Source organism: Sarcophilus harrisii, chromosome 5, assembly GCF_902635505.1.
Source record: "Sarcophilus harrisii chromosome 5, mSarHar1.11, whole genome shotgun sequence".
Classification (NCBI taxonomy): domain Eukaryota; kingdom Metazoa; phylum Chordata; class Mammalia; order Dasyuromorphia; family Dasyuridae; genus Sarcophilus; species Sarcophilus harrisii.
This window is the reverse complement of record NC_045430.1, coordinates 67,885,442-67,906,873: the sequence shown is the minus strand read 5'-3', so window position 1 is coordinate 67,906,873 and position 21,432 is coordinate 67,885,442. Positions and strand designations below refer to the sequence as shown.

The 21,432-nt window shown below is 34.2% G+C and overlaps 1 protein-coding gene across 3 annotated transcripts in view; it reads left to right on the top strand.

Annotated features, from left to right (window-relative positions):
• Positions 1 to 21,432, top strand: part of SYT10 (synaptotagmin 10) — a 154,076-nt gene that overhangs the window by 54,070 nt on the left and 78,574 nt on the right. The window contains exon 1 of one of the 3 annotated variants that reach the window (XM_031940506.1): positions 15,776 to 16,616. The exons of the other annotated variants lie outside the window; for them this stretch is intronic. Within the exon in view, the coding sequence (XP_031796366.1) occupies positions 16,469 to 16,616 (148 nt within the window). The 5' untranslated portion in view covers positions 15,776 to 16,468. Of the gene's footprint in view, positions 1 to 15,775; positions 16,617 to 21,432 lie in introns of those variants that run through there. 3 annotated transcript variants of the gene reach the window in all.

Genomic DNA, 21,432 nt, shown 5'->3' with positions numbered 1-21,432 from the left:
TTGGTTCACTGCTCCTTTATCAGTCTGGTGCTCCACTGCTCTTTGGGGCTCAGCATTTTGTTCCCCAACTTAGTTTGGGACATTGGATCAGCTTAGCACACTTCAACTTAGAATGAGCTTATGCTATCCTATGGGCATCCCCATCTTTATTCTCCTCTACCTCCACAACCAGCCCCCATTCTGCTTTTTAAAGACTTTTGAGTCTATAGGGGACTCTTTATGGTAGGGTTGCAGGCAAAAACCTATTCTCTAGTGATTTTCTCTTTAGTCCTTCCTATGGCACTTGACAAATCTTTTCAGATCTTCAAAAAAAAAAAAACTTGCTATATTCCTTGCATTACAAGACAATGTTGAACTCAGTCATTTTATCTTTGAATGACTATTAGCCATTCCTTAGCCAGCTGGGAAGTCTATTAAGTGTGTTATTCCCTATTCAGGGAGTCTATGTTAAGTGTGTTGTTTGTGTCTTTTCCAATAAGACTTACAAGTGGGTTACAAGTTCACTTCCCTGACAGGAAAAATATTGCTTTCTTTTTCTTGTCCAACATTGACTTCCAGATAAAGGCACCGAGCATCAGAATTTTTCATAATTTTCACCTAAAAAAAAGTCCAAGTCCCTGCTCTTTAGCTTTCTGTCCCTTAAATGGTTCATCATTAAATGTTTATGGAATAATGTTATTAATACCAAATATAACTATAATCTCACCACATGTTGCACAATAAAATAATGTCTGCTTATACTTTTTGAATTTTTAGGTTTTTTTACTTGTTTGTTATATGTTCCAAGAATATCTATCAATCAATCCTCTTCTTCCTTTTTAGCATGGAAGTGAGGTTGTTTTAGTTACCTTAGCAGAATGGGCCCAATGTAAATTTCAATAATATTGCATGGGTAGTTTTAGGGCACTTTCTTCATCTTTTATAGTTTATTTTACAATTTTAAAAGACTTTAAATGTCTGCTTCCTCATTTAGTATTTGCCCTTGGTATTATGGTATAGTATCATGTCCAATATTATTCTTTCACCTTGTGGAATTTTCTCTCATAAAATTAAAATACCTTTTTAAAATCCAAAAGTGACCAAAAAGAGGAGAAATCAACTCATAGTTTAGTCACTCTTCTGTAAGTGATATCTACAAATACTTTGGTCTTTTCCAAGAAAGGAACATTAAGCATAAATATAAATATATCAAAAAACAGACTGCTTGAAGAAGAAGAAAAAGTAGAACAAAAAGTAAAAACTACAAGAAAAAAAGCAAACAAAGCAAAAAGAAAAAAAGTGAACATAGCATGTGATGATTTATATTCAGTCTCCATATTTCTCTCTCTGGATGCAAATGGTGTTTTCCATCCAAAGAATATTGGGATTGCCTTGGATCACTGAACTGCTGAAAAGAACCAAGTCTGTCTAAGCTGAGTATCACACAATCTTCTTGTTATTGTGTACAATGTATTCCTGGTTCTGCTTCTTTCTCTCAACATCAGTTCATATAAATTTTTTCCAGGCCTTCTAAAATCAGCTTGTTCATCATATTTATAGAATAATAATATTCTATTACTTTCATATGCCATATGAAAGTTATTCCCCACTTAATGGACATCTACTCAGTTTCCAATTTTTTTGCCACCACAAAAAGAGCTGCTACAAACATTTTTGCACATGTGGGTCCTTTTCTCTCCTTTATGATTTAATTGGAATACAAACCTCAGCTGGATTAAAGAATATGCACAGTTTGATAGCCCTTTAGCCATAGTTCAAAATTGCTCTCCAGAATGGTTGGATCATTTCACAGCTCCACCAACAATACATTAGTGTTCCAATTTTCCCACATCCCTTCCAATATTATCTTTTCCTTTCCCTGTCATCCTAGCAAACCTGAGGGGTGTGAGGTGGTACCACAAAGTTGTTTTAATTTGCACTTCTCTAATAGTGATTCAGGGCATTTTTCATTTGACTACAGATGGCTTTAATTTCTTCATCTGAAAATTTTTATTCATATCTTTTGAACATTTGTCAATTAGGGAATGACTTGGATTCTTATACATTTGACACACTTCTTTATATATGTTAGAAATAAGACCTTTATCAGAAACACTGGTTGTAAAAAATTTTTTTCCCAGTTTTGTGCTTTCCTTCTAATGTTGGCCCTGTTGGTTTTGTTTGTGCAAAACCTTTTTAGTTTGATGTAATCAAAATTGGCCATTTTGCATTTCATAATACTCTCTAGTTCTTCTTTAGCTATCAATTCCTCTCTTCTCTAAAGATCTGATAAGTAAACTATCCTTACTCTCCTAATTTGCTTATAGTATCACCCTTTATACTTAAATTATGTACCCATTTTGACCTTATATTAATATGAGGTATGAGATATAAATCTATGTCAAGTTTTTGATATGTTATTTTCCAGTTTTCCCAGTAATTTTTGTGAAATAAAGAGTTCTTATCCCAGAAGCTGGAGTTTTGGAATCCACTTCTTTTTATGGAAGAAATTATTATTTTTATTTTTAATACTAATTTTATTTATTTTTCACATTAATTTTTTAAAAATTTGAGTTCCAAATTATTTTCCTCACTTCATCTTCTTTCCCACCCACTGAATGTGAAGTGATACAAAACATAGATCCATATTAGTCACATTGCCAAAAAAAAAAAAAAAAAAAGAAAGCAGAAAAGATAAAGTGAAAAACAATATGCTTCAGTCTGTAGTCAGGGAGTTCCTTCTGAAAGGAATCATCATGGTTATTTTGTAATTGTTTGGGATCATTGAATTGGTCAGAGTAGCTAAATGTCATTGATGATCATTGATATATTACTGCTGTTACTATATATGATGTTCTCCTGGTTCTGCTCACTTCACTTCCCATGAATTCATATATCTTCCCAGATTTCTCTGAAAGTATTTATTTCTTAAAACACAATAACATATGCTACAATTTGTTCCATTATTCCCCACTTGAATATCTCCTCTTCACCACCACAAAAAGATCAGCTATAAGTGGTTTTGTACATATAGTTCATTTTCTTTTCTCTGGTCTCTTTGCAATACAAACTAATGGTAGTAACTATGCTAGGTAAAAGAGTATATGTTTGGTCATTAATATTTAGATTACATAACCATTTTGAATTTGTGAATTGCAGTATAAGATGTTAATCTAAACTCATTTTCTCTCAGATTAGTTTCTTGGTTTTCCCAGAAATTCTTATCAAAAAGATAGTATTTTCCCAGATAATTTATATCTTCACATAAACTAGGTTTTTGCATTGTTATATATAATTTTTTTCTTTTCTACTCTATTCTATTTTCATCCAGTGCAAAAATGCTTCTAAGTGATTACTGAAGTGCTTTGAGTTCAACTTCCTTTCATTTCTGTGCTTTCAAATGAATATTGATATTGTTTTATCTATCTCTGTAAAATATTTCTTTGGGAGCTGAAGCTATTTCATAAGGCCTAATTTGGGCCATATAACCCTAATATATATCATTTCAAAATATTAAATAAAATATTGTCAATCAGACTACAGTAATTTATTCAAGAAATTATGCATTGTGACCAAATCGGATTCATACCAAGGACAATACTTTGACATTAAACAACAAATATAATTGATTATATTAAAAACACATTCAAACCCATATGATTATTTCAATAGATATTTTAAAAATGATTTGAAAAAGCAAAAGGGTCATTTATGTTAACATCTCACAAAGTCTATTCAGAAAGGAATCTCTTCTCCCTTTACCCACTTTCCCCAACAATCTTGAAGTGAGATCTTTTTTTTCCTTCAATATCCACCTCAGTTATTATCTTCTGAGGATTTCTTTTTCAACATAACCAATGAGAAGTCATTCCCTCCCTTGATTTTTTCCTCCCAAAAACAGCTGTCTCTACCTCTGCCTCAGTCTGTTCTGAGATTCTTCAGATTCTCTCCCCTAAGATGGAACTTCAAAGAGTTATTTTACTTCTTAAGTAAAATATGAATTGTCAAAAATGATGTATTGCTTTTCCCCTTTATCTTGTTATCGTTCTGTTTTATGGTCAGTATATCTGTCATGTTTTGTCAACAGATATTTTTGGAGTGGGGGAAGATGAGAGAAGAATAAATTAATCTATTGATTATATTAAAAAAAACTTTTCTCATAAATGAAATTTTCTATACAGACAATGTGAATTAAAGGCTAACTTCCCTTTCTTTTATTTTTCCTTTCTTGCTTTGTTTCTCTTTATTTTTTCCTTCCTTCCTCCCTTCCTTTCTTTGTTCCTTCTTTCCTTCCTCTTTTCTCCCTAACTCCTTTCCTCTTTCCCTCCTTTCCTTTCTTCTTTCCTTGCTTCCTTCTTTCTTCCCTCCCTCCCTGTTTTCTTCCCTCCCTTCTTCTTTCTTTCTCTCTCTCTCTTCTTTCTTTATTTCTTTGTTTCTTTCTTTCCCTCTTCTTTTCTCTCTTCCTGTCTCTCTACCATTTTTGTTTTCATTTCTCAACATCAGTAAAGAATCATGTGTGATTTGAATCGGAGTCATACAAAGAGAAACATACTTATGGTAAAAAGAAATGAGAGTATATGTGTGCTCTGTACTTGTCAGATCATGTCAAAATATTATTTGGTTCAAGGCATTACATTTCAGGAAAGACTTTAATAAGTTGGAGAGAATCCAGTGGGGTTGCAATTGCTATGAGTAATAACATTGCTGTCACTGTAAATTTTTATCCTGATTCTTTTCATTTCACTTCTCATCAATTCATATATATCTTCTCAGATTTTTTCTGAAACCATCTTCTTCATAGTTTCTTATAGCACAATAATATTTCATTCACATACTTTAACTTTTTCAGCCATTTCTCAGTTAATAGCCATTTGCTCAGTTTCCAAATCTTTGCCACAAAAAAGCTGCTCTAAATATTTTTGTTCATATCAATTTTTTCTTCTTTCTCTATTCTTTTTGAGGTATAGACCTTATAGTGGTAGTTAGTGGGTCAAAAAGTATGTATAATATAATTATTAGATTGTAAGTTCCTTGAAGGCAGGGATTATCTTTTGTTTGTTTTTGTTTCATCAACCCATAGCATACTACTTAGCACATGATTGGCATTTAGTAGATATATCTTGATTTAATGATTGATTAAACAGTTTGGGGGCAGAATTTCAAATTGTTTTCCAAAATATGTGAACTAGTTCATAGCTCAATCAGCCTTGCATGAATGGACCCATTTTTGGCATTCTCCCTCCAGCATTTGCCCTTTTTTTTGGATCTTAGCCAAAATGATGGATGTGAGGTGGTTCCTCAAAATTGTTCCAATTTGTATTTCTCTAAACCATGATTTACACCATTTTAATGGCATTTATAGCATCCTCTGAAAACTGCCTATTCATAGCCTTTGGTAATTTATCAATTGGGGCATGACTCTCATTCTTAGAAATTTAATTCAGTTTCCTACATATTTGAAAAAAAGATAGCTTTATTAGAAAAATTGCTACAAAGATTTTCCAGATTCCTGCTTTTCTTTTAATTTTTGCTATGTTGGTTTTATTTGTGCAAAATCTTTTTAATGTTATATTCAAAACTATCAATTTCACCTTTTTAAAATCTTTTTTCCTGCTTAGTCTTGAACTCTTACCCTATTCATATATCTGATAGATAATTTCCCCTTGTTCCCCTAATTTGCTTACGATATCATCTTTTATGACTAAATCAGGTACCAATTTTGAGCTATTTTTTGCTAGACTACTTTCCAATTTTACCAGTAATTTTTGTCAAATACTGAGTTACTGCCCCAAAGTCAAGATTTGGGAGTTTATCAAATTCTAGGCAATGTTGTTGTTTGCTTTAGCAAATTTTGCACCTAACTTATTTCACTCTCAACTGCATTTTCTTACTTAATACCAGCTGTCTTGATTTCTTCTTTATATTGTAGTTTGAGATCTGCTAACTCCCCTTCCTTCCCACTTTTTTTAATAGACTCCCTTGATATTCCTGAAGGTTAATTTTTGTCCCTGAAGATGAATTATTATTATTATTAATATATCTATAAAGTAATTCTAGTAGTCTGATATGATACAGAATAAGCAAATTAATTTAGGTAGTACTCTCACTTTTTATGTTATTAAATTTGCCTACCCATGAACAATTAATATTTATTCAATTATTTTATTTGTTTGGATATTGTTTTATAACTGTGTTCATGTGTGTTATATGGAAGTTAAATTCCCAAGTACGGTCTGTGGTAATTTAAATGGAATTTTTCTTCCTGCTAGGTTTTGTTAGTTGCTGAAGATTTGTGTAGACTTATTTTATATCCTGAAGTTTGTGATTTTCAATAGTATTTTATTTTTCCAATTCCATGTAAAAATAGTTTTCAGTATTCATTTTTGTAAGATTATGAGTTCCAAATTTTACTCTCCCTCCCACTATTACCTCCCCTTTCCCTTAGACAGGGAGCAATCTGATAAAGTTTATGCATGTACAATCTGTAATTGTTTCAATTAGTTTTTTAGTTGACTCTTAAGAGTTCTCTGAATACACTCTCATGTTATCTTCAAAGAATGATAGTTCCATTTCTTCGTGGCCTGTACATATTCCTTCCATTTCTTTTTCTTGATTTATTGCTATAGATAGAATTTCTTCTTTTTTTTTTTTTTTTTTTTTTTTTTTTTTTTTTTTTTTTTTGGTCGCACAGCCAGGAAGTGTTACATGTGTGAAGTCAGATTTGACCTCAGGTCCTCCTGACTTCAGGACTGGTGCTCTATACATTATAGCTAGCATTTCTAGACCAATATTGAATAAGAATGTTGATGATGCACATATTCACTTTACCCCTAGTTTTATTGGGAAGGCTTCTAATTTAATCTCCATTACATATAATATTTGTTCTTGGGTTTGTCTGTTTTTTTTTATACTATTTATCATTTTTTAAAAAGTTCCATTCATTTGTTCTTTCCAGTATTTTTTTAAAAACAGGAATGAATGTTGTATTTTTTCAAAATCTTTTTCTGCATCTATTAAGTTTTTGTTGTTAATATGGTTTATTATGAATGATTTCCCTAATTCTAAACCAGCTCTGCATTCCTGATATAAATGCACCCTGTTTAAAATATATATTTTTGATATATTGTTGTGATCTCCTAGTTAGTAATTCATTTAAAATGTTTGCATCAATATTTGTTAGATACATTGATCTACAGTTTTCTTTCTCTGCTTTTATTCTTCTGGATTTAGGTATCAAGTTCATATTGGTGTCTTAAGAGGAATTTGAAGGATAACTTCCTTATCTTTTCTTTCAATTTATGGAATTAATTGTTCTAATAGAATTCACTTGTAAATCCATCTGGTTCTGATAAAGTTAAATTACATAATTTACCCAGGAATTACACAAATCATCTTCCTATATAGGAATATAAAGATTTTAATTATATTGTGTTCCTTATGATTTCTCTGTCATGTTTACCTTTTTATGCTTCTCTTGAGGCTTGAGTGTGAATAACAGATTTTTGATTCAGCTCCAAATTTTTCATTAGGCATTCTTAGATTTTTTTTAAACTTCATTAAATATCCATTTTTTTCTCCTGACAGATCATATTCAATTTTGATGAGTAGCTTATTTATTTTCTAAGCTCCTTTGCCTTCTGGAATATCATATTTTAAGTCCCTCTGATCCTTAATGTAGAAGCTACCAAATCCTGTGTAATGACTATGGGTTCAACAATATTTCAGTTGTCGCTTTTCTGGTTGCTTACAGTATTTTCTCCTTGACCTGGGAGCTCTGGGATTTGATTATAATATTCCTGGTAGTTTTCAATTTGGAAATTCATTCAGCAAGTGACTAGTGGATTCTTTGAATTTGGTACTTTATTCTCTAGTTTAAAGATATCTGTGCAGTTTATTTCTATAATTTCTTAAAATTTGATGTCTTGGCTTTTTAATTGTTCATACCTTTTCAATTGTTCATAGTTGAGGAGGAGACATGGTAAGAGAGCTAGGCAAAAATGTTTACTTTCATTAAACCATCATGGCTTTTCCAAAAAAGCATTAGTTAAAAGAACCAAGGACAATTAGCTTGGAAAAGAGAACAGTTGTTGGAAACAAGATAGCTTTCTATAAGTATTTATAAGACTTATCATTCTTATTTTCTCCAGTTTCCCCTTTTTTATCTTGAATCTATAATTCATATAAGTCTTATTATGTTCACTTGTATTCATTACATTTGTATTCTAGCATTATTTATTGCATTATATCCACATGCCACAATTTGGATAGCAATTCCCCAGATGATGGACATCTACTTTCAAATCTCTACTGTCATAAAAGATAATTATAGCAGCAGCCAAGATGGCAGAATTGCAGACAGAAAAACAACCTACATTTCTTATTAAACCTCCTCCACAAAGATCTAGAAAATGTACCAGACTGAATTCTAATCAGGAAATTCATTTTAAAAAGTCGCAATTAATTACTGTTCCAACCTAAGATGGCATAGAGTTCAATGCTCACTGAGGATGGAGTCTGGCTAGAAAAATGCCACAAATATCATTAAAGTACTCAGGGACTAAAAGAGAGATGAAACTTGTTATCAGGGTAGGAAGATATCCAAGGGAATCCCTGAACTATTACAGGGCACAGAAATGAATATTGTTGGAGGCTTTTTCACTTACTACCCAAATCTGGTTCAAACTGAAAGGGGCATCTATAAATGACAGTGGCGAAGAGGAGCAGTTGCAAACGGACTCTAGATATGTACTGAGCAAGGAAAAAGTTCAAAGGCAAATAATAACTATGTGGTTTTGAACCTATAAGCAGAACAAAGACGTATTTGAGTGTTTGAGATGAAAGAAGATCATGCTATTTAGTTGCTCTGAACCTTGCAGAGCCTGCCAACGGGTTAATAGTTGCTAATCCAATAGTAGTCTACTTAAATTACCAACCAGTAACAAGCTGAAAGACCCAAATTTGGGTCAGGTGCTTGTACAGCTTTGATCAGAAGGGTGGAAAGAAGACTACTCAAATTATATCATTTTGGAAGCTCTGAAAACTTGCATATCATCAGTTTGAGTAATTAAAATATCAGAAGGACAGAAGAGGGCAGACATTTCTCTTGGAAATGTGCAGAGCCCAGCCCTAACATAAAGTCCAAAATCAAGGAGTAGATTGAAAAATAAATCAAGAAGAGAAAACATAAAAATAATTGGACTACTTGAAAGCTATAACCAGAAAAGGTGCCTTTGCACAATATTATAAGAAATAATCAAAGAAAATTGTCCTGAAGTGATAGAATACAAGGGGAAAATTGAAATAGAAAGAAAAAATCCACCAATCACCACTCAGAGATCCTACAAGGAAAACAAATAAGAGCATTATTGCCAAATTTTGAAACCTCAGATCAAAGAGAAAATTTTACAAGAAACAAACAAACAAACAAAAAAGCAATGCAAATATGCTGGAGCTACAATTAGAATTATGCAAGATTTAACAGGAGCTACAATAAAAGATTGCAGATGCTGTGGTATTACATCCTGACAATCAAAAGACCAAGGTCAGCAGCTAAAAATATCTTATCTAGCAAAACAAGCATAATATTGAATTTTTTAAAATGGACATCCATTGAACTCACAGATTTTCAAGATTTTGTCTCAATCCAAACCTGAACTCAATGGAAAATTTAACCTATAAGAGCCAACATCAAAGATTAATTTGAAGGGGCAAAACTGTTTCTGCTTTATACATAAAATGTAAATCATATGCCTAAGATTGATATCAATAACTGGGTAACTCAAAAGAAAGATTGGGTAGAGCTGAATATAATCTAACTCTAAAAAGTAAAATTATCTAGGAAAAAGTAAAAATAGTACTTATGTTATGTGAATGATATGCATAGTAAAAAGTGACAGGAAAGGAGGGCTGGTAGTTCTGAAAAGCTACTCACATCAGGAAGGGGTTAAAGAACAATACATGCACACACACACACACACACACACACACACACACACATAAACATACCTTGAAGGGTATGGTAACCTTCAAAATTTATAAAGAAATAAGAAAAAGGAAATAGGATATAAGGTGGGTATAGAAAGATATGTAGATTTATGATAGTGGGATAAGATGTGTAGATTAATGGTAAAGTGGAATAAAGAAAAAAAGGGGAAAGGTGGGAGAAGTTAAGGAAGGGATCCGTTGGTGAGTAGCAGTAAAAAGCAAGAGAAGTTAAGGAGTAGAATTAAAGTAAGAGAGTTAGCAGGGAAAGGAAGCAAGAGATGCACACAAACACAATAAGAAGGATCGGGAGTAGAATTTATTTAAAAAAAAAAAGCAAGGTCAGTAATCATTGATCTTAGGCAAATTAAAGATTCAATTATAAGTGGAAAAAATAAGTAAATGAGGGGAGCATGGAAAATGCATCTGTCAGATCTATGGATAAAGGAAGAGTTTATGGTGAAATCATAGATAAGATCATAGGAAGTAAAATGGACAATTTTGATTACATGAAATTAGAAGATTTTCCACATATACACATACTGGAGTAGATTGAAAGAATAAGCAAACAAACAAAAATTCCCAGCACAAAGAACTATTATGGTGATAGAGAAGCTCAAGAAAGACAAACTCAGAAGAAAATGCTTCCCCCAAATTTACAGGCAAATGAAATGAAGAAACACTACTACTATTTACAGATGACATGACAGTTTACTTAGAGAACCCTAAATAGTCAACTAAAAAAGTAATTGAAACAATTAAAAATTTCAGCATAGTTGTGGGACATAAAATTAGCCCATACAAATCATCAATATTTCTAAATATTTCTAACAAAAACCAACAGGAAGAAATAGAACAAGAAATTTCAATTGAAATAACCACCGACAATACTCAAGAGTCCATCTGTATAGACACACACAGGAACTATCCATCATTCCTTCTCCTTTCCGTTTTCTAGTGGATGCAAAATAGTCTTGCATTAGTTAAATGTTCATTCTTTTGTACTTGAAGATTTTTGGTATTTGATGATCCTTAGGTTGCCTCTATGTATTCTGTCTTTCAGATGCATGTTTTACAAACAGAGTAAATACATTTTCTCTTGTTCGTTCCTTCTCTTTTTAAAGATTCTCTTTTATTTCTGTATATTTGCATTTCCAATCTATTGTTGAACTCTGTCTCTCTCTCTCTTTCTCTTTTGGTGAGGTTTGTAATTGCGGATTCAAGATTTTCTATTCTACTGGTTCTGTGTTCTTAAATTCCACAGGATCCTCTTCCTCATCTCATGTTAAAATCATTTTCCTTTATTTTGCAGGATTGATTCATAAATGCCTGAACTTGTTTAGTAGATCTGGAGATAATATTTCCTTATTTTTTTACTGTTTTCATAAGAGATTTATCTGTTTATGGTTTCTTCCTTTCTCATGGAATTCATTAGCTTCCAGTTGCCCATTCTTAATGTTCAAGGATTTCTTTTCTTCAGTGAACTTTTTGCTTTATTTACCATAAGGTCAATTCTTTTTAAGGTATTGTTTTCTTCAGGATTTTTGTGCCTCTTTTACCAACGTATTAATTCTCTTTTCATAATTTTTGTTCATCACATTTCTTTTTCCAGTGTTTCCTCTATTACTCATCTCTCTCTTTAATTCTTCTAAAAATTCTTTATATTCTTGGATCCAACTAGTATTGTTGCTTTGCTTATAGCTATTTTCACATTGTTATTTTCTTCTGAGGGTATTTTTGCTCTTCCTGATACCATAGTAGCTTTGGGTGGTCAAGACCTTGTTTTTCCTGCTCATTTTCCAGCCCCTTCATTTTGTACTTTATATTAAAGTTGGGCTTTACTTACCTGGAGATTGAGTGAAGTGTTCCAAGCTTTTAAAAACTTTTTGTGTTGCTTTTTTCAGAGATAGTTCAGAGGGTCTGTAGTGGATATTATCCTGGGAGAAGTGTGGTTACTGCTCTCCTGGTCTGTGCTCTAGTCTTTTCCCAGAAATGTTCCCCTGCAGATGCAAATGCTAATATTCTTCTTGGATCTCCAATTGTAACCAGGACCTCTGCTCCCTTGTGACTGATAATAAGTATTCATTTCCTCCTGGAATAGGTACCAGAACTGTTTATGAGCAATAGAGTTGTCAGTTAGCACTCAGTGCCCCCAAAGGGTCCCCCGTAGTATCTTTCTGACCAGTTATGTAACTCCTTGACATATCTTAGCTGCCAGATCCTGAGGCTTTCTTGAGTGCTTAAATTGTCTCAGACTGGAAAAATGTCTCCTTTAACCTTTTGTTGGCTCTGCTACTCCAAAATTTGACTTAGGCATTACTTTAAAGTTGTTTGGAAGGGAATGTTAGGAAAGTTTGGCTGAGCCTTGGCCTATACTCCATCATTCTCTACCCCATCAACCTGGCAAAAAACATACAAACAAACAAAAAACAAATAAACAAAAAAACTTGTTGCTTTCATTTTTGTTTTCTTGCTTTTGTGACTACTATTTCCCCATCCAAACAACTAGAACAAATTAGTTATTATCTTCTTGATAATAATTACTTATTTGTGTTTAACATTTGTTCTTTATGATATCACATCTTTCTAGATGATATGAAGATAATTATCTGGCTATTATCAATTTGTCTTCCTATCTATATCTCCTTAAGGGGAATAGGATATAAATCTGATGAATTAAAAGTTTTAATCTTTAATTTTTTTAACCTCACTTTGGGTAAAGCAACAAAATTAGATGCCTTCACTTGAGAACTAGGGTATAAATGATTTGCTTCCAATTGTGTTCTATTAAAAACAATAACAAAAAATTGAGTATACTTGATGTTCCTAGGATGTGTATGTGTGTGTGTGTGTATGTATGTATGTATTTAATGAGCCTTGAAGTAATAAAGAACAAGACAGAGAATTGTAAAATACTAAACTTCTTTTCAGGTTCATTTGAATATTTATAGATTCTCATCCAAATAGATCTCTAAATCTTTGGATATATTTTAGTAAAAAAAAGAAAAAAACATAAAAATTCCATTAAAATAGCAGTAAAAAAAAAAAAATAAGACCTCAAGTTGCATATAAAGAAAATTTTAAAATCATGCTCTTATTTTCTATTTGAAGTTTTTCTTTGAAATTGTCAAGAGGTAGAGGATATTTTTACAAAGTCCATTTCTCATGGACTTTTTTTAGACAATTTCTCTAGCTGAGGAGTGGAAAATGTCTGGCCCATGAGCCATATAAAGACCATAGAAATGATTTGCTAAGGCAACTGCATGCGATGATTAACTGAAAGCTAGATTGTCCCACAGCTGGAATTCAAATGTCCCACTTGTTTGTATGCTCCACAAATTATGTTATAAAATATACAAATGGCCCTTGACCAAAAAAAAAAGTTCCTCACCCTTTGCTCTAACCTATAAATAGCATTTTCCACACCATTAATAGGGATGGTTCAGGTAAAGATAGAACAAAAATCTTCTAAACTTTTATATGAGTTACATGTTACCTAATATGATATTCTTCCTACAGTACTGATGCTCATAACGTTAACTTTATTACTTTTGAACAACTTTCATTATATGAACTACTTATTGGAAAGTCAAGTGTAAAAAGGTTTTGTTAGACCTAATTGTTATTGTTTAGACCTTTTTCAGTTGTGTCTGACTCTTTGTAACCCAATATCTTGGCAGAGATACTAGATTGCCATTTCCTTTTCCAGCTCATTTTACAAATGAGAAAACTAAGGCAACATGGTTATGTGACTTGCCCAAAGTCATATAGTTAGTAAATATCTAAGGCTAAATTTGAATTCAGGAAGAGGTGTGTTCCTAACTCCAGATTGGACAATCTATCCACTGTATTACCTAGCTGCCCCATAAGACTGTACTAAATTACATTAAATCTTATCTTTAGCAGGTTTGTGTAACATTATCTAGGAATCATCACAAGTGACTTGGAACTTAGAAAATAATTAAGGAAATGCTTCTGCACTGGAAACAATGTGAAAAGATTCATTTAAATTCCTATTAAGTAACAACTCTGAGATGATTTAGGGATACCTGTTTCTGAGGCTGAGGGGACCAAACTGGAGAATTTATGGACAGTCATCAAGTTTAAATGCCTTTGACAAAAAATTTCCAACAGAAAATGTTTCCCAGAAGCAGATGTCTAGAGCAGAGAGCTAAACCTAAGATAATAGCATAAGAACTCTTCCGCTTAAATGGACAATAATTGAATGTTGTTCATATGTATTTAGCCAAACCCTTAATATTTCCTTTCCTTGAAAGGCATTGAGAAGTTAGAGAAAGGTCTGGAGGAGATTCAACATGAAAGTACATATGATTGGGATAAGGCAGTTTTGGTTACCCAGTATTTTATAATACTAGTGATTGTTATTGTATTAATTTTGTTTTATTGTAGTATTCAATGCTTCTCAATACTTGTATCTGCCATTGGAGATGTCTGCCAGAAAAATTATATAAAAGATAGCCTGAAAAGTAACTAATGAAATAAGTATATGGTCCAAGAGTCATCACAAATGTAATCTAGGACTAAAAATGGTTACATGAAAGAAAGAACGCAAGGGGACAAAAATGCTGGTTCAGACTTCTTGGCACTGTTATGATAAAAGGATACTGTTGTACTATCTATTTTAAGGTTCTACTCTTTGTTTCTGAAGCTACATGACAACACATATAAAATCAAGTCTAAGAAAGAAACCTCTTTTTTGATCAGCTAGCAGCTACCATAAGAAGGATGCTTATACATCATCATTCCCCTTCCTGCTTTCTATAAAATTACTTTTATTTTATATATTGCTTATGTATTCACATTCTCTGTAAGACTGTTAAAGTGAATACTCTTGATTCTGATTTTTTATTATAGATGACACTACTCTCTGAAAATGACCATTTTTATTTTTTGATTTGGTGATGAGCTCAACTATCTAATCTATATTTTTAATCACAAGATCATGTAGTCCAACCTCCTCATATTGCAATAAGAAATGAGGATCCAAAAGAATTTAGTAACTTGACCAAAATCCAGCACATATTGGGAGAGCTGAAAACCAAACTTCCTGACTCTCACTTGGGTATTTTTTTCACTCAGTTTGGATCACCAATTAATCTGACTAGTTGAACTGGAGAAATATTCAGTTTTGAGTTCCTCAATATTAAATGTAATATTACCTGAATGTTAATATTAATTCTTTTTATTCAATCATTTCCCGTCATGCCTGAGTCTTCATGACCTCAGTTAGGGTTTTCTTAGCAAAGATATTGGAGTAGTTTGCCACTTCCTTCTTCAGTTTATTTTACAGAAGAGGAAACTAAGGCAAATAGAATTAAGTGATTTACCCATGAGTCTCACTGGTAATAAGTGAATGACATCATATGTGAACTCGGGAAGATGTCTTCCTAACTCCTGGCACTCTATCGGCTGTGCCACATAGCTGACCCAATTATTTCACTAATTCAACATGTATCAAACACTCTGTGTAAGAAACGTAATAACACAAAGAAAACGCTGGCCCTCGCGACATTATCTTAAAATTTTAAGGGCAGAAAAATGTCACAGCATTTGTGTTTGATGCACAACAGATTCAATTTTTTAAAAAGTCATCTAGCTAGGCAAATTAAATTCACAATTAAAATTTATTCCAAGGTTTTATGCAAAAGAAATATATAAAAATGGAATTTATCTTTGAGCCAACAACCATCTCAATCAATTATCGAGAACCTTACACACACACACACACACACACACACACACACACACACACACACGCAGGAATGCACGGACGAGATTGCAGTGGCACTTAGAAGGGAGAAAGCCCTCGGGTAGATGGAGGGTGTTGAAGGGGAGTTTAGGGTCCCGAGTTTCAGTAGAAAAGGGGAGGAGGAGAGAATATGAACGCCGCTCCAAGGTTTCAGAAGTGGACAGAAACAGATGCGCGCTCTTGCAACGGATGTTTTTCTCTCTCTGGTATTGCCTTACCCTGAAATGACTCAAAGAAGGCAAGGAGGATCTCAGCTCCTCTGCGACCACCTGTCTCTCCCAAACCTGCGCTGCCTTACTATTGAATGTTCGGCCAACAGCCCACCCGGAAGAGCGCGTGCGCGCGCACACGCACATTGAGGAGAGGGGAGCATTGTTTTTACAAGTAAAAAACTGCCTTTTTTTATTTCCTTTCACTCCCCTCCCCCTTTGTTTACGTCTGTCCTCAGATCTCCTTAGTTCACGCGCACTGCGTGTAAGTTGGTGCAAATCCCGGTAGCTTTAAGAAGGCTTCAGCATCTCTCCTTCACCTATCCTTTCCCCTCCTCCAGCTATGGGGCTAACTTGGGGTTCCTAGTAGTTAGTGGATTCTCCGGCAAAACTCTGGCCAGATGATGGTTTAAAACAAACAAAAAAAAAAACAAAACAAGGTATCCAACTGAGTTCGAGGGGGGCGAAAGGGTGATATAAAGAAAAAGAAAGGAACAAAAAGAGCAAGGAAAAAGGGGAGAGAAGAAAGATGAGTTTCCGCGAGGACGGAGTGAGCAGTCTGTGCCAGAAGGCGCTGCACATCGTAGCGGAGCTCTGCTTCGCTGGCCAAGTGGAGTGGGAGAAATGTTCTGGCATCCTCCCCCGAAATAACGCCAACCAAGGTGGAGACAGTACAGGTAACGAAGAAAGAAAAGGGCCAGAGGACGGGAGGGCTCTGCCTACTTTCTTCTGCATCTTTGTCTTCCCTCTCCAAACTCTTTGTTATCTGCCTGTTGCCTTCTCTCTCCAAGCTCCGATTTCCTTCTTTCCCTCCGTATTCTTGTCTGCGATCTGCTTCTGGTTTATTTTGGTGGTGTTGAGCTTTTCCAACAATCCCACTCTTTTCCAGCCTTTTCCTGAGAAGTTCTCGCCTTGGATCTCATTTTTTTTTCTTCTACTTTTCTCCAAGATTCATTTCTAACTGTTTGCCTGCCTTATGTTGCCTTTGCTTCTCTTTCCTTCTTTCCCACCAACGTTTCGAGCTAGCGCTGTCAAATTGGATTCCTCACGATAGTGGGTCTGAATCGCTGCCCTGGTTGCGCTGTTTGCACCCTAACGTGTGTGGAAGGTTTGGGGAGTTTGAACTTTGAACTTTGTTCTTCTCTTTCCCTCTCTGATAAAAGGTGAGTTGGAAGATAGGTATCCAGGAAAAAGCGCCAGTTTAAAAAAAAATTCTTCCAATGTGGCAGAGACTCAGGACTCTTTTTGCCTCTGAGAGTAAGGTATCCAGAGGAAAGAAGCTTTAGGGAACCAGAAGGGAATAAGGGGCATTGACAATAGTGACTTACGGTTATGTAATGCTTTCAAATTTTAAGATATTTCACGTGCAGTGATCTTTTCACTATAATTTAGAAATCGCAGGATAGATACTGTTACCTCCATGTCACAACAGAAATTGAGGAAGTGGATTTGTAGCAAATCACTTGAACATCCAGGCCCAGAGGGTAAATGATGGAGCTAAGCATCTATATCTTGGGACTCCTGGTCCAGCCCTTCAGGAGTACTTAGGAGGAGTATGAACAGAGACAGACAGTCGGAAAAGTACCAGCTCTGAAGTCAGAAAATCTGATTTCAGAAAATCCTGACAGGATAAAAAAGGCAGACAATATGGATTATTAATGGCTACCATGTGCCTGGGACTGTGGTATATGCTAGTGATAAAAAAAAAAAAAGGCAAAAAGAGTTCTTGAGGAACTCAGTGTATTAAGGGAGCGATAACAGACCAATTATGTGCAAATAAAGTATATACAGAATAAATTGAAGCTGGTCTCAAAAGGAAAGCTTTGATATTATGGGATGGAGATTGGATGTAGACTTAAGGAAGCCTAGAAGTATAGATGAGAAGTGATGTACATATGCACAAGTAAAGGGATGGAACAAGAAGTCCAGTGTCACTGAAAGAATAAATAGTCTCTCTGGGCTTCAGTTTCCTCATCTGTGAAAATGAAAAGGTTGGACTAGATGGCTTTGGAGGGCCCTTCTGATCCTAATATAAGATCCTATGAAATAAGATAGAACTTGGATAGTAAATTATGTTGAGTGGAGTGATAGAAGAAACTACAAGAATATAAGAAAATAACTTTCTAATATACAAAACTGCTTAGTATTTAAAGAAATAGTGTTTTGAAAACTACTTTTTGCATTGAGGCAAAACAGGTCTTAGACTTTGCTGCTCCTTCTCCAGAGGTATTTTTTGTTCACAGGTGTTGGTTAAAAAGTAGGGTGAAGTAAATTACAATGAAGACTTCTAAAGGATAGAACATTTCCCTCCCTTATCACTTCCTACCCTTTCCTACCCTGGGGTATTTTGAGGTTAATGACTAGAGCATCAGATTTTGTGAAAGCATAACCTCAAAGCTGAAAGTGGCATGTGAAATATTACCCTTTGGAATGAGGGAGGGCAAAACATTAAGATCTGGGTGTGTTTGCTTTTAAAGGACTGAGAGACAAACTGGTCATGAGTATTAGCCAAAAACTCAGGATCTTGGTAACAATAACCAAATTAATGAGGACAGGAGAAGGGAGGCATGGCAGATGCTTTTTCCTGGCAGCTGGTGGCCATAATATCTATATTCTCTTCTTCCAGACCATTAGAGATGTCCTCTTAATGGATAAATAGATATACTACTACTACTATATTATTTAATGCTTAGCACATGGTAGACACTTAATAAATGCTAGTTGATTTGGCTAGTTTCTTATTGTGGTAGCTGAAGAGCTAAGAGAAAAATGGTGGGAAGAATGAGCTATTCTTACCTCACCCCTGCATTACTTCTGCTTAATTGTGGGGTTTTTTTTAATTGTTTACAGAATTTGAGAGATTTAATACTTCTTATAAACAATTCTGGCTGACCCAGTCTTTAAGTTGCCTGATAGCCCTTTGCTTGAATCTTGAGGACATAGGATATGTATGTCTGTAAGTCACAAAGAATGAAAATGACTTCTCCTAGTGTAGACATGGGATCCTAAATACCACTACTCTAACTGGGATGATATGCACAAGCTATTTCATTATTAGGCTTGTAGCACAGAATTACAATGAACTCAAGCAAATTAAAAGTAAACATGGCCTACAGACAAGAGCTTAATAATAAATATTAAAAATTCTCATTCCCATTTAGGAAGAACTACTACTTCCAGGGTCTTTGTGACCAGTCAAAGCCTTGCCAGACGTGAAAATTACAGTTTTTTTTTTAATTCCACAAGTATATCCTCTCATTAATTTTTTTATTTAAAAAATTCAGGAAAAGTATCACTAGCATTATAATATTAGGATTTAAAGTTGCCACTACTCTTGATCTCAGCTCTTTGCTACAATTTTAATCAACATTTATTTGTACCAGGCACTGCTCTATTCCCAAATGACACATATAAACACACAAAAAGATAAAAAGAAAAAAGTCTCTGTTCTTAAGCTTACATATTAAAGGGGAAGACACACTAACTAAACAGTATATAAAAATGCTTGTCAAAGTAAAAGGAAGATAACCTTATAGGAGAAAGTGCTGTCATCTCAGAGGAGGGATTGGAGCAGAGGGACTAAGAAAGGATTCCTGTGGATGATGTTTGAGCTGTCTTGAAGACAGAGATGTGAAGTTAGAAGTGAGGAGGAACATATTTCAGGCATGGAGGTAGCCAATGCAAAGATATGGATAGAGTTGATGGAATTTCAGGTATGGGGAACAGTTAATAAGCAGGTATTGATAGATCATAGTAATTTGCGAAAGGAATGGAAAGATAAGAAAGGACTAGACTATGAAGACTCTTAAATACCAAGTAAAAACTATTATTCGATTCCTCAAATGCTAATAAAAGGAAGTTTACTTTGCTCTAACACAGCAAATTTGACATACCCCTCTTGACTCACAATATGAAAAGTCTGCTACAAGACAGTGTGTACTGTGGGTGACTCCCATGATCTTCAAAATCTACTAAGAAGGGACCTTAGCTGCTTGTTGGTGAAACCTATTATGCTGCTGGGTGACAAGTCATGGAAGTCCTGAAACTGTTTTTTCCTAGAAAAACTAATCCCTGTTTCAAGAAGAAAGGAGAAGATATGGGTCTATGTTGGTGGTGGACACTACTTCAATCACATTTCATTCCTTGGTGTCCAAGTCCTAATGAACTTCTAGAGGTTTTTGGTGTTGTTATCAATCATTTCATTTATGACCTATTCTCCGTGACCTCATTTGGGGTTTTCTTGGCAAAGGTACAAGAGTGGTTTGCTATTTCCCTCTCCAGATAATTTCACAGATGAAAAAATAGTGAGGCAAACAGACTTAAATTATCTGCCCAAAGTCACACAGCTTGTAAGTGTCTGAGGCCAGATTTGAACTCATGAATTTGAATTTTCCTAATTCCATATCCAGTGTGCTATCCATTGTACACTTAAATTATTTGAGATAACATGTGATGGAAAATGTGGTTTCAGTTCATTTTGTTAATTAAAACTACTTCCTAAGCAATAGTTGATGCCAGTAGCAGAATGTTAAATTGTGGTTTCTATCCTTTTTTTGCATTGTAAATAATTTTGGTTGTACATTGTTGATGTAATAAAAAACAATATATATCAGAGTCATATAGTTTATGCAAAGGTACTGGAGGGATTTATTTATTCTTTGCTGTCATTATGTAAGGACAACCATTCATGAGTTTTAAAAATTGCTGTTTGTATATTTATACATATTTTCATTTTTATTTCTAAAACCTTTCTCTCTTCTAGAGGACATTCTACCATTAAATATATTTAGGACTTTTAATGCACACTCTTATTGGCAAAGACAGTATTAAGAGGGGAAAAAAGTTTAAGAAATATCAACTACCACCAATACACACACACACACACACACACACACACACACATACATGTAGACCCCTTACAACTGCTCTCTCCCTACTACCCCAAGGAATCATCATAATGAGAGAGCAGGGAAAGGGGAGAAAATACTTTAGAGGAGAAAAACCTTCAAATATCCTAAACCTTTCTTTCCCCTCTCAAAAGGACCAAATCTGGAATATAACATTCTGGTCCTTGTCAAGATGGATGATGTCAAGTCTTTAATGTTCACAATAGGTCTGGTATTGTTACGAAAGTAAAATTGCCAGGACTTAGCAACAGGGTGAATAGCATAAGATAAAATCAAGGCTGATTGCTGTTAAGTTGCAAGCCTCTATGACTGAGAGGATGATGGTGCCCTCCATAGTAACAGGGATATTTAAAAGGAAAAGTTTAAAATAAAAAGATAATGGGTTCAATTTTGAACATGTTGAGTATAAGATGTCTAGCGGACATTTGGCTTTGAGATGTTTAATAGGCATTTAGACACAGATATGTCTGACTTTTTATGACACCCACGAACAGTATTATACACTGTTTTCTTAGCAAAGATACTAGAGTAATTGGCCATTTCCTTTTCCAGTGGGTTAAGGTAAACAAAGATTAAGTGATTTGCC